This window comes from Mus musculus, chromosome 2 (genome assembly GCF_000001635.26).
Source record: "Mus musculus strain C57BL/6J chromosome 2, GRCm38.p6 C57BL/6J".
NCBI classification, from domain to species: Eukaryota; Metazoa; Chordata; class Mammalia; order Rodentia; family Muridae; genus Mus; species Mus musculus.
Genome location: NC_000068.7, coordinates 4,731,481 through 4,745,978, shown reverse-complemented (window position 1 = coordinate 4,745,978; position 14,498 = coordinate 4,731,481). Strand labels below are relative to the sequence as shown.

The following is a 14,498-nucleotide window of genomic DNA, read 5'->3' as shown; positions in this document are numbered from 1 at the left end:
GTGTTCTATCCGCAGGCCCACACAAGCAGTGTCCTAGCATGTGTAAGACCCTGTGTTCTGTTCGCAGGCCCACATAAGCAGTGTCTTAGCATGTGTAAGACCCCGTGTTCTATCCACAGGCCCACACAAGCAGTGTCCTAGCATGTGTAAGACCCCGTGTTCTATCCACAGGCCCACACAAGCAGTGTCCTAGCATGTGTAAGACCCTGTGTTCTATCCACAGGCCCACACAAGCAGTGTCCTAGCATGTGTAAGACCCTGTGTTCTATCCGCAGGCCCACACAAGCAGTGTCCTAGCATGTGTAAGACCCTGTGTTCTATCCGCAGGCCCACACAAGCAGTGTCCTAGCATGTGTAAGACCCTGTGTTCTGTTCGCAGGCCCACACAAGCAGTGTCCTAGCATGTGTAAGACCCCGTGTTCTGTTCACAGGCCCACACAAGCAGTGTCCTAGCATGTGTAAGACCCCGTGTTCTATCCACAGGCCCACACAAGCAGTGTCCTAGCATGTGTAAGACCCCGTGTTCTATCCGCAGGCCCACACAAGCAGTGTCTTAGCATGTGTAAGACCCCGTGTTCTATCCACAGGCCCACACAAGCAGTGTCCTAGCATGTGTAAGACCCCGTGTTCTATCCACAGGCCCACACAAGCAGTGTCCTAGCATGTGTAAGACCCTGTGTTCTATCCACAGGCCCACACAAGCAGTGTCCTAGCATGTGTAAGACCCTGTGTTCTATCCACAGGCCCACACAAGCAGTGTCCTAGCATGTGTAAGACCCTGTGTTCTATCCGCAGGCCCACACAAGCAGTGTCCTAGCATGTGTAAGACCCTGTGTTCTATCCGCAGGCCCACACAAGCAGTGTCCTAGCATGTGTAAGACCCTGTGTTCTGTTCGCAGGCCCACACAAGCAGTGTCCTAGCATGTGTAAGACCCCGTGTTCTGTTCACAGGCCCACACAAGCAGTGTCCTAGCATGTGTAAGACCCCGTGTTCTATCCACAGGCCCACACAAGCAGTGTCCTAGCATGTGTAAGACCCCGTGTTCTATCCGCAGGCCCACACAAGCAGTGTCTTAGCATGTGTAAGACCCCGTGTTCTATCCACAGGCCCACACAAGCAGTGTCCTAGCATGTGTAAGACCCCGTGTTCTATCCACAGGCCCACACAAGCAGTGTCCTAGCATGTGTAAGACCCTGTGTTCTATCCGCAGGCCCACACAAGCAGTGTCTTAGCATGTGTAAGACCCCGTGTTCTATCCACAGGCCCACACAAGCAGTGTCCTAGCATGTGTAAGACCCCTGTGTTCTGTTCGCAGGCCCACACCAGAAAATTACAAAGAACCCAGCAAGGGCAGTGACCAGTGGAGGGTGTCATAGATTGATCTCAAAGGACAAACTCCGTATTCAGGAATAAGACAAACCCACCAGGATATTCTAAATATTTTGGACAATCGTACCATTGGAACTTGCAGAGATGTGGGGCTGAGTCTGGAAGGTTCTGGAGCGTGGACCAGACTGCCCTGAGAACTGCCCGCTTTGGGTTGGTAGTTCATTCCACGCCCCACGTGAATTAGAGTGGAGGCCCTGTGAGGCCTCGGTGGAAGAGTTGGACCGCTGAGGCCAGACTAAATCCACAACCTGCGGCTCTTGTTTTAATTTTTCTCCTTCTTTGCCGACACGCTGATATATCCTTCCAGTGCTGTCATTCAGTAATCTTCTCATCCCCGTAATTTGTTTTTTAATTTCCATGCTTTCGTCTCCTAATGGAAACAGGGTCAGAGTTAGCACTGTAACTTAAGAAAAGAAAACCAAACACAAATAGTCCCCTCCCATAACCTCCAGAGCAGACAGCCCTTGGAAATGGGAAAAAATACTGATTCCACACTCTGAAATCATTCAGCAAGCTTAAAGGAAGGAAAACTGGCTATGCAGAGCATAGCCCTGACACGTTTTATCTAAATAGTTTCCTGGCCAGGTTCTCTCTAAGAAAAAGCTCTCTTTAGTGTAGGATAATGTGATGGCTCAGCCCAGGGAGTGGCATTATTAAGAGGTGTGGCCCTGTTGGAGTAGGTGTGTCACTGTGTGGGGGCTTTAAGACCCTCATCCAAGCTGCCAGGAAGCCAGTATTCTGCTGGCAGCCTTCAGATGAAGATGTAGAACTCTCAGCTCTGCCTGTACCATGCCTGCTTGGATGCTGCCATGCTCCTGCCTTGATAACGGACTGAATCTCTGAATCTATACGCTAGCTCTAATTAAATGTTGTCCTAAGAGTTGCCTTGGTCATGATGTCTATTCACAGAGTAGATCCCTAACAAAGATGGATCAGAAACTAACTTTCAGTCTCCTCTTTGGAAGTATTGATGAGTGAGGGTTCATAAGAAAAAAAGCGGTGGGTGACAGAAGACCAAAGATGGGACCAGCAGGGCAGAGTCATCTGCTCAGCCACAGTCCACATAGCTGCAGGGGATGGCAGGCAGATAAGTGGTAACTACTCTGCCCCCCTCGGCTGGCAGCCTCTCCAAAACAAAGCAGCTTCGAAGTGGAGCTCTTAAGGCAGGTGGGTATTCTCCATGGCTGCACGGCAAGCGGGAGGTCTTCATTTCCTAGTGTCCTAGTGAGGCTGTCTCAGGGATCCCTGCTCATTTAGACACTGGCTGTATCTGCAGGAGAAGGGAAGTGTAGCCTCCCCACGCTGTCTTCCTCTGGAAACCATACCCTCCCCCCCCCAAAATCTACTGCATGGTCCCGGCTGTGCCAACTCTGTACTTTGGGCAAGATTCAGCACTGTTTCTAAACGTCATGTCACTTATATTGACTTCTTCTTTTTTTTCTTTCTTTTTTTTTTTTTAGTATAAAATGAAGTTTTGAGGGGGACATGAGAAGTGGGTTTGGGGAAGGGAGTAGAGGCAGAGAAAGAAAAGGGATAGAGAAAGACAGAGAGAGAAAGGAGAGAAAGAAGGGAAGAGGCTCTCTGGGAACATGTAGAGGGAGAGATGATGGGGGAGGGGGAGAGGAGGGAGGGGAAAGGGAGAGAGACTGTCGATTCTTATCTGATGATGAAGAAATGAGTATGCTCTAAACGTCACCATCATTAACTACTTCCAATCACAGTTCAGTAACATATACTTACTCTGCAGCCGGCCTCCAGATCTGTTTTTGGTTTGTTGGTTCATTTGTTTTTAAAACTTCAACTACTTTATTAAGATTCCTTTTCCCTCAGGGCATGTTTTATTATTATTATTTTTTTAACTAAGGCTATTCAGCTGGGCGTGGTGGTCCATGCCTTTAATCCCAGCACTCAGGGAAGCAGGTCTCTGGTGAGCTGGAGGCCGTCCTGGTCTACACAGCCAGTTCCAGGCCAGACAGAGTTATAAGAGACCCTACTCCCCATGCCCACCGCCATTCCCAAACAAAACAGAAGGCAGCTAAGGTATCTCTATGCTATAGTTACATTTAACAAATAGTACTAAAGATAACTGCACAATCGCGCAGATATTGCAAGCTACTACACAGACCCTGTCTTCTCTTCTCTCTCCTGGTGCTGGAGGTTAAGCCCAGGGTCGGCTCTGTACCGGATGTGTGCTGCACTACCACACTACCTCCTCAGCCCCGCGTTACCTTAATCTCTATAGTAACAATATCATCTTAGAGAGGAAGTGTGATTCCCGCTAACTGAAGCACTGGAAACCTTATTTCAAAGTATGTACACATAGCCATGAAGTCATCCTAATAAATGCTTAAAATTTAAAATGTGAGGAGAAAAAACAGACAGAAGAGACTATTAGAAAAAAATGTAGATCACAAATAAATATATAATGATATTTTAATGTACTTAGCATCGTATGAGCCAGAATTCCCATGCAAAACCTGGTAGTTTCACAGAAACCTATGTACTGTAGTATCTAGTTAGATATTCAGTTTATTAATGTATTTTCTTACCAACTATGGTGTATGGAAATTTTATAAACTATTTTGAAATAAGAAAGTTCAAAATGTGAGGGGTGGAGTTTGGGGACCAATTCATGCCAAGCATGTGCCTGACTACTGAGCAACACCTTCAACTTAAAAATGGTAATAAAAATATAAATTCTGCCTTTCATGTTGAATAGAATGCAGGGAAAAACATATTCCTAAGTTTATATTATTTTTTAACACATTAATGAGAAGAAAAATACCTTAATTGGTAGAAATTTTTTTTCTACTTCAAATGCCAGCAAAGTTATGATCCAGAAACAGTAAATCACTTTCCATCTTTTATGAGAATGAATGTCCAAGAATGATTTAAATATCGCAGAGTCAACAAAATTTATACCATTCTCGCTAGTCTACAGAGCAGGGTGTGCTTGGAAGAGTTCCGGGGAGCTCTGAAGTAGCCTCCTGGCAGGCAATGTGAGTCTCAGCGACTGGCCTTCCCACCGGTCAACAGCAGGGGCTCAGCAAGAGGACGCATCTTTCCTCTGTGTTCCCACTCCTGACCCTTTTGCCAGACCGGCAATGGAGTACCAAAGGTGGGTCTTCATGGCACAGGCTAGGTGCTGTCTTTCCAGTTACCTGTAGCTCCCTGGAAAGGGCTGCCCACAGCCAGGCTAACAGGTTCTTACCCAGTGCCAGGCCACCTCCTGTGCTGACCATATCTACAACAGGAAGAGAGGGGGATGCTTCTTGACCACCGCTCAGCTGTGTTTGGAAGATAGGAGTCTATAATAAAGTGCTACCATGGGGGTGGGGGGGGAGAAAAGAAAAGGCAGGAGGATCCTGGAACACTTTAAAAGCAACAATGCTTTGTCATGGTTTACTTCCCAAGTTCTAGAGCTTGGGGTCTGTGAGGATTAAGACTAAAGACACAAGTGGAGGTTTTTTTGTTTGATTTTCCATTTTTTAGTGGTGTTGATGCCCAGAATGCTGAGCAGCCAGCAGTAAAGGAAGAAAGCAGGTGGCACGTGCACAGGAAGAACCTGGCAGTAAGCAATGTCCACAAAGGTCAAAACATCTAAGGGAAGGGCAGAGCTGAGCAGGATGAAGCCCAGGAGGGGAAGGACAGGAAGAAAGCAGTGGGGCTGCCAAGGGAGCCGCTCAAGGTGGGCTGGTGGCAGGCCGTGTTAAAGAACAGAAAAATAGAATACCACATATAATGCAGAATTCTCTTCTGAAACCAGTAGAGGGACCAGAGGAAGGAGGGTTGAAAAAGGACTGACTGAGAAGTTTTTCTTAGAAGCAGAAGGTTGGGCTCCTTAATGGATAACCTAGTCTTCAGGAGGGCGCTCGGATACTCACTGTATCCAGAAAAGTGGGGAGAAGCCGAGGCCACTGCCTTTGCCGGTGCTCCTGGGGTACAGGAACCCTGGGACTCCTGGACGGGCAGCACACAGAGGGAAAGCACTTGGCTTGCACATTCAGGACAGATGGGGCAGAAAGTCAGAATCTGGTGACTGCTGAGGGACTACAAAAAAGCTGAGTCAGTCTCCAGAACAGGGGCAGACAGGCAGGCTGACACACAGGCCCAGATGCAGGGAGTAGTTGGTGCAACAGCTAGATTAGGGTGATCTTCCCAAGATCTGAATTCACTTCTCAACTGCACTGACTTGCCACTGGCTACATTATGTTAGTTTCTTGAATTAAAAAGGGTTGCCTCGAAACTGTACTACAGTAACCTAAGATAACCTAAGGGCTATGCAGAAGCAGACCAGAAGGGCTCAGGCTATTCGTAGTTTCCAAGGTGCTGGTTAATGAAACCCCTACCGCCTCTGAGGACAGCGACAGTGTCTTGAGATAATCTATTCGGATGGATTAGGGGCCTAATCTCTCACAGGAGACTCCGAGTGCGCTGGTTCTTTCCGTTGAGACTAAGGTGCTTGCTGACCTCTCGTCTTCCTGGGTCTTTCTGTGCACAGGGATCTGGGAAACAATGTCTTGGGAGTGAGGTACTACTTGGAGAAATAAGATTCTATACGGAAACCTGTGAATTCCTGATGTCTTTCCAAACCTGCATGTATCTTCACTCATATTCGACTCCAAGAGACTAATCTACTAAGGAATAACAAACAAGAAAAATCATATTCTAGTTGAGCTATGACATGTGGCTGTCTTATAGTGAAACAACCATAATTTAATTCCTTTCAAGACTGGAGTAACTGGAGCTCCGGAGACGGCTCAGTCAGCAAAGGGCTTGCCGTGCAAGCAAGCATGAGGACCTAAGTTCAGATCCCCAGCACCACGCAGAGCTGAGCATTATGCCCTGTAACTACAGTGCTGGAGCTGGGGATAGAGGGAGACAGATGCGTCCCTCGAGCCACTTACTGAGTGACCACCTATAAGAAGTGACCCACTTATTATCATAGTGAGCCAGCACAGCTGAGCTACTCAGTTCCAGCTTCTGTAACAGACTGGACAAAATAAGGTAGAGAGCAACTGAAGCAGACGAGGTCCAAAGAACACAACAGGCAGAGCTCTATTTACCCTTCATTCAATGCTGACACGACTACATCACTTTCCTTCACATGAAGAAGTCACAGACGACAGCACAGGAGGTCCCCCCACAGAATCACTCTTAATCTCGTCAGGGCATTCAGTTTGGGGGCCACAAGGAAAAGATAATATGCCGTCTTCATGTGTCTTCTTCTCTTGTGAAGTCACCACGCATGTGCACTGCAGATCACCAGGTACTCATGCATAGTAAATGTTCCCTAGACCTCGCTTAAGAAACTGTAAGAGGGGCTGGAGAGATGGCTCAGCAGTTAAGAGCACTGTCTTCTCTTCCAGAGGTCCTGAGTTCGATTCTCAGCAACCACATGCTGACTCACAACCATCTGTAAAGGGATCTGATGCCCTTTTCTGGCATGCAGGTGTACATGCAGATAGAGCACTCATACATTAAAAAAATACATCTTTAAAAAAAAAAAAAACCTTAGGAACTGGCTTACAAAACAGAAGGGGGCCTAGTGAAAACAGATGCCAACACAAAGGCAGTAAACAAGCAATATTTAATAGGACAATGTGAAAAGGTAATCAAATCCATTTCTCAACAGACATTCACCAGAGTCTCAAAGATGCAACCATCACCGGGCACAAGCTGAAAACACACTCCCCTCCAAATTTCATAACATCTCTACCCATTTTTGTATTGATTTGTTGCTCTGAAAGATGATCCCAATTCTCCCAGGCCCCATAACTACTTCTCTTCTGTGTCCTAGAACCCTGGTCACCAAATTGCCTGACTATTTGCAGAGACATTTTGAGTTTCCTCCCTGAAGCTAGAACAGGGCTCTCCCTTGAAGATGCGGCTCTTTCTGTGGCTTCTGGACCAAAGTTATTCTTTCTCTTCTCACGGGTGGGGAGTGTTAACCTGGATTTCTGTTGGCTCCTAACGCCACCACTCCTAGCCTCAGGAAGATGTCCATAGAGACATGCCACCAGCTACTACTCTTGAGTAGCAGCTTAGTGTGGCAGGAGTTTCAAATTCCAAAGGATATGATAGTGAGGCCATCACCTCACGAGCAGCCTCACATGCTAGGCTGAGCAAGACTCTGGAGACAATGAGTTACTGTAAGAGGTAACTTAAATTCACTATCTTCCAATAGAAAGATAAGAGATGAACAGATAAGTCTTTTAGAAAAACAATTTGGGGGGCTGGTGAGATGGCTCAGTGGGTAAGAGCACCTGACTGCTCTTCCCAAGGTCCGAAGTTCAAATCCCAGCAACCACATGGTGGCTCACAACCATCTGTAACAAGATCTGACGCCCTCTTCTGGAGTGTCTGAGGACAGCTACAGTGTACTTACATAAAATAAATAAATAAATCTTTAAAAAAAAAAAAAGAAAGAAAAAGAAAAACAATTTGGGAAAATGATGGAGAAAGTCATGTGTGGAGGGAAAGTCAGGTGAGTGTTGCTAAAGATTACATAGGGATGAGTTTCTGACACAATTAGGAGTGGGAAGGAAGAGGAAAGAAGAAGACATTAAAGAACTTTAGTCCAAAGGGCTTGCTTATTAACTCCTGGGAGGTATGTCAAAGAAAAGTCAATGACAGATAACATTGAGGTCTCTAGCTTATGGACCTGAATGGACAGTAACAGCAGCCAGAGAATTATAAAAAGAAGGTTACATAAATGTAAGTATACACTGAGCTTGCGTCTTTATTTGCGATGCTGGACTTGAAGCTACAGCCTTAGCACCCACACTATTACTGAGCTATGACATAGCCCCAAGAACCTTGCTCTGATAAAGCCAGAAAATGAGTAGGCTCTTGAAACGCAGCCATGTAAAGCTGACTTCAGTCCTGGTGCTTCAGCTGGCTGTCCTCTCTGGACAACTCCAAAGACTGTAGAACACCTTTCATGGACATAGCAGATCTTCTTTTACTAATAGCACAGAGACAGGTCAAACACGCATTAATGGCAGTATGAGTACATTGGTTTCTAACCTAGAAGGCGAGTGAGACCTACTCCTGGATTCCCAATCCCGGAGGCCATTAACAACTCCACTCCTCACTCCCCCTGTTCCCATGTGCAACCCACCACCCACTTGCCTTAGCAGGGCCCAAATCACAGGAAGCTGCCTACAGTCTTACTATGCTCACTGTTGGTTGGTTTGTATTACACTCTCATGCCCAGTTTTATTTTAAAGAGGCCGTGGAAAAACTTGAGATAATGAAAAAGCCAACAAGAATGATTAAAAGAAGCAAGGAGAATGTTTCATTTAAGAAAGCAGTAGTTACTGAGTGACTTAATTATCTTGAACTATACCATAGGTGGAGCTCCCAGGGCTCACACAGCGTTGTCTGAATACCACCGAGCAGGAAAGAGGCCGCAGATCACTGAACTGGTGACCGAGTAGGACACTGTTCTTTATCAACAGGGAAAAAAAGCAGATTGAAGAACCAGCTTCCAGGCTGGAGGGCAGACTACTGTCTTAAAGGCTGGCTTTTCCAGTTCTTAAGTGCTAGCACTGGAGTGGAGGGCAGAAACCTCAGTACAGAGGTAACATTGAGAATGCGTTTCTGCTGGGGATGATGAAAATGTTCTGGAACCAGACAGTGGCAAGGGTTGCACAATACCAGGAGAGTCCTTGTCACACATACGCTCAAGACTCCTTGCATTTTTCAGGTTAATGGCATGCTAAAGTAAATACAAAGAGAGCTGAGCTTCTCAGTGGGAAGTGGTGCGCTGATCAGGATTACACTGACGGTCTCAGACACCTGTGTAAGCTGGTGTGGAACCAAGTCTCAGGACATGCTAGCCATGAGGAAAGGGCAGAGGGAGGCAGGTTCCTCATGTCTGTGGTACAGTTTTCCTCACCACAAACCTCTGCAATGAACTGGAAGAAAAGGAATTTGAAGTAGACTCCACTCTGAGAGGCCTTGAGATTAGCACCTCATTCCATACTCAGATTAACATGCAAATATTATCAAGGTTTCCAACAGGCATGAGGGGGGGGGAGGTGCAAGTTGGGGGAAAGTGCTGTGTTTACCAGGGACATGCAAGACTGGGGTTCCAACTCAGCAAAGTATGGTCTGGGAAGAGACAGTTGATAAGAAGGAGCAACGGTTTTCTATGTGAACCCCCTTTTAAAAATGCAGTCTTCAGTGAAGCCCCAATAAATAAGGAACAGCAAGCTCTGCTGAAGAGGCCTTGCCAGGTGCCAGCTTCCTGTAAGGCCTTGGAGGACATTCAAGAGATCCAAGGGCTCCACACAGCATAGTCTGAATGCCGCCGAACAGGAAAGAGGCAAAAAAGTGGCCACAGAGTACTGAATTGGTGAGTCAGATCCTAGATAAGAGCATCCAGACTGTAAATACGTTGTCGCATGTTTGAAGGCTCGGATAAACTAAAAACTAGACAAGGACACAAGAATAATTCACGACAGGAATAAAAGTAAAGGATTTGATAAATATTTGACATTATGTCACTGATGATTAATGTAATGAAAATTAAGGTGAAACGCATCATCCTTGCATTTGGCAAACAAGTATCACAGACTCATAAGAGTCGAGTTCTCAGTAGGGATACAGGCACTGTCATATACTCCTGCTAGGTATACAATTTGGTAAAACAAAACAAAATCCCTTTTTGGAGTGAAAGTTAGCAAGCCCCCTTGTCAGAATTAATCCTGCAGAGACAGTGCAACAGTCTGTGATGCGGTACAAGATTAGTCATTGTAGCATCATTTCCTTAAGGAAATATTGGGAGCAATACATACATAAGCATAATCAGCATAAATTCATAACAGAGGCATAACTACAGTTATGAGGCAGCAGTGAAATAATTATATAGTGGGGGGGGGGGTCACCACAACATAAGGAACTGTATTAAAGGGTCACAGCATTAGGAAGGCTGAGAATCACTGAGCTAGGCTTTCCAGACAGTATTCTATTCAGGTGTGTCCAAACTTTTGGCATTACAACATACCATTATCTATGGATGTGTTGAATGACATTCAGGGCTATCCTGAGATATAGCATCAGACACATCTACTTAGCCTGAGGATTAACTGAGAACTTTGAACATTAGTCTATGCATTGTCCTCATGAGAAACTGCAGCATGGGCTAGAACTCGCCTGGATGTCGCTGGAATCTGGGTTCATGCGCTTCACCATGTGCCAGCCCATTCAGTTAGACAGTGAAGGCAGAGGGGCTCCTGCTGTGTTCACAATGTGTGGTGTCCAGGGAGCTGCTGTTACATCCTCTGAATGCTGGTGAGTACCTTATTCCCTTAGCTATGCCACCATACATGGTGGTAGCCATGGAGTCTCTACAGGACCATCTTTATGGGGTCTGACTTAACTGTGCTAATAATCTAGTCGAAGAACAAGGTTCATAAATTTCCTTTTAAATTAGAAACTTGATTCATATAAGTTCTGTTCTTTTTATGAAAAACAAATGTTTTATTCAGAAAAGTAGAATATGAATGTATTTATGTTAGTGATTCTATGACATATACAGCAAAAAGCTGACAATCCACACAGGACAAAAATAACAAGATCGTAGATAGAGCTGTCTCCAAATCCTAGCACTGTGAGGGCAAAGCAAACCAACAGGGGGGAAAGAGAAAGAAAGAAAGAAAGAAAAAAGAAGAGAAAACAGCAACGTAAACTCAACAAACCAAACCAAAAGCAACAGCAAACACACAGAGAGAAGCAACAACAAAGACAAGACACTTCTGAGTTCCAACAGTAATGTAAATAAAATTCTTGCCTTCATTCAGTAAGAGATGAAATATTCATAACTTACTGTTTGGAAAGACACAGCCTTTTCAATGTGATTTGAAATGCTGATCCTCTAATCTACTGTACAGAAATCTTCTGACGGAACTCTAATACACAAGTGCAAAGCTTGGCTTCCCAAGATGTTAATTTCCATATCTGTATCATCTATCAGTTAAATGTGAACATGACCGAGTACTGACTGTATTACACTTCTTCAGTAATTAAAAAACTTCAGCTCTTGCCTCTTCTCTCCCTTAAGCTCTTGCTCTTACTCTCACCTTTCAGGCTCCTTCTTCCCCCCGCTTCTCCCCTCTCTCCACATGGCCATGGCCGCCCTCTACTTCTCTACTCTTCTCCCTCTCTCTGCCTTTCTACAATAAACACCTTGAAACAAACAAACAAACAAAACAAAAAACAAAACAAACAAAAAACCACAAACAAACAAACAAAAACCCAAACCTTTAAATACTGCAAGTTAAATGTGCATGTGGTAACACAGTTTTGTTTTCAATATAAATGATATTGATGATGATGAAACTGGTTTTGCCTGCAGTCTTTTGCTTTAAAGATTACATGAAGCCAAAGTTACCTGGAGGGTGGCAGCCTTCCAGGAGCAAGACTACTGGGAAATCTCTAGAGTTGAGCAATGGTAGTTTAAACGGTTAGCTTCCAAACTTCCCAACCATGGTTCAAGTAAGAAACACATTTCCATGACAACCCAGAAGATGGAAACCCTGCACACAAATGTGATGATAGTTTCATGAATTTATTAATTCATTAGGCCTGCATGCAGTCTCTATGTATGTATGTAAGCACATGCATGTATTTATTACTTCTGCTGCTGTTACTGTTCTCAGTGCTGGTGATAATGCACTAAGTTGGCATCACAACCCGTTTCAATGTCAAAACCACTGGTCTGCAAAGCATTGCCTTTAATGCCTTGGGTTTTTCAGGAAGTCTGTTCAGGTGTCTTCCTGCCCTCCACGTTCTTTCTGGAGTTACTGACTCTTGCTTGGTTCCACTGACCATCTGTATAGAACTCCAGCGCAGACTTCATTTCAGGATCCGAGACCCATATATCCAATTGCCTCTTAGCCTCTCTTAGACATCTCACAATCTGTTATTAGAATCTACTGTCCTATCAATAACCCAAGTTATTACTTACTATGTTTTATCTGGGCTGCTCTTAACTCCAATTGGCCAGCCCTTAGGGCCATGCTCTCTTGACTCCTAACCCATGGTGTCTTCTCCTTCCTCCTCCAATTTCTTCTCCCTTTGGGATTAAAATTTTCCATATCACAGCTTTATTTTGCTGTGACTGTACCTATCTCCAAGCCTTAGTTAATGGCACCAGCTCAGCTGACAAGTCAGACACCTGGGAACTATTCCTCCCCTCTTCTCCCCTTTCCTTTCCCTCTCCTTTCTATCTCCCCTTCCTCTCCTCTCCTCTCCTCTCCTCTCCTCTCCTCTCCTCTCCTCTCCTCTCCTCTCCTCTCCTCTCCCCTCCCCTCTTCTCCTTTCCCCTCTTCCCCTCCTCTCCTCTTCCTCTCCTCTCCTCTCCTCCTCACCTCTTCTCTCCTCTCCCCTCCCCTCTTCTCCTTTCCCCTCTTCCCCTCCTCTCCCCTCCCCTTCCTTTCCCCCTCCTTTCCTCTCAACTGTCCTCCCCTTCCTTTCCCTCTCTCTCCTCCCATCCCCTCCTCCTCTCTCCTCCCCTTCCTCTTCCTCCCCCTCCCACTCCTCTTCACTCCTCCTCTCCTGTCCTGTCCTGTCCTCTCCTCTTCTCTCCCCTCTCTCTTCTCCTCTGTTTCCTTCTCCCCCTTCCCTCTCCCTTTCCTCTCCTCTCCCCACTCCTGTCCCTTCCCCTCTCCTCCTATCTCCCCTCCTCCAGACACGAAATCATTAAGTTCTATTTCTTGTCTGCGTCTCCATCACTACATCTTTACTCCCATCACCACTGGATGAGGCTTCTGCCCAAGAACCTTGGCAGCATCATTCTTCTCCAGTCTATTCCACCCTGACTTTAGTGAGGTTTTCCAACTATGCAAATCTAACCATACTATGTCCCTCTGTGGAATGCCAAAAACTTTAGGATGAGGTCCCAGCTCCCCAACGTTGCTTACTGGCCTCCCCATCTGGCCTCCTTGCTCATTTCTGGAGTCTTGGCTTTTGTCACATCCCCTCCACCCCACCCCCATGTCCATAGAAGTGACAATCAGGTTTGGGTGCACATTAGAATCACATAGGTAATGTCTAACCTCCCTTCTGAACAATTCGGTAGATCTAATTAGTGACCGCCATGTCAAGCCAGCAGACCACTGCTTTAAATACAGTGAAGGCCTTCCAGCAGTCTCAGTGGTCCTGAAGCCCCTCCCTGTCTCACTCTCTACTTGTGCCATCAACCCTCTGAATGCTAAGCCACACCTTCACGCTATATGTTTAGATCTCAGCTAAAAGGGCATTTTCTCTTTTTTCCTTTTATTGAAAATAGATTTTTTTCCCAATTTTTCCCAATTACGGTTGCCCCTCTCTCTACTCCTCCCAGTTCCTCCCACCTCCCTTCCCATTCAGATCCACCCTACTTCTGTCCCTCATTTGAAAACAAACAGGCTTCCAAGGGATAATAATAAAATAAATATAGTAAGACAAAACCAGAACGAACTCATCAGAATAGAAGAAAATGAATATGCAGATGGAAGAGGGCCCAAGAAAACTTGAGAAGTAGACATGGTGGCAGAGACCCACCCATTCACACACCCAGGGATCCCATGAAACACTGGCCTGGAAAAAAGAGCCACTTTCTAGAGGCTACGTTCCTGAGTCCCCCAGAGGCCTCAGTTTTCTAAGTACCCTTACTTCCCTTTTCTCAAGGCAGGGGATTTAACATCTCTTTAGTCTGGCATCAGTGCCTGTTCAGTAGACAGCTGCAAAATGAATACAAAGTAAATTATATTAAGACACATGATGGGAAGATTCAGCTAAGGAAAGCTTTAAAAACATTGATCTATAAGAAGTAAACTGACAACTGTGGCATCTTTGAAGAAACGTCTCCCTTCCACCAAGCAAGCAGGGTATGGCAAACAGGGTCACTGTGTGGGTGCCTTGGTCTGGTCTTATCTTAGGAAAGCTTTTCCCAAAGGGATGTTAGAAGTAGTTCCCTCTCCTTGACACACGAAGAATTGCCAGAGTAAACCAGGGGGAGTTGGGTCAGGTGGGGACCACACATCTCCACTGTGATCCAGTAACAGGCTCTCCCTTCCTGAGGAGCAGTCAAAGGAAGGACACTGAACTTGTGAAGAAA

At 45.7% G+C, this 14,498-nt stretch overlaps 1 protein-coding gene across 4 annotated transcripts in view; it reads right to left on the bottom strand.

Annotated features, from left to right (window-relative positions):
- The window catches only part of Bend7 (BEN domain containing 7), an 84,438-nt gene that overhangs the window by 56,246 nt on the left and 13,694 nt on the right, over positions 1-14,498 (bottom strand). For 3 of the 4 annotated variants that reach the window (XM_006497446.2, NM_178663.4, NM_001190400.1), the window contains exon 3: positions 1,458-1,760. In XM_006497446.2, the coding sequence (XP_006497509.1) occupies positions 1,458-1,760 (303 nt within the window). Of the gene's footprint in view, positions 1-1,457; positions 1,761-5,274; positions 5,441-14,498 lie in introns of all 4 variants that reach the window. The other variant, XM_006497445.3, reaches the window with a different exon arrangement.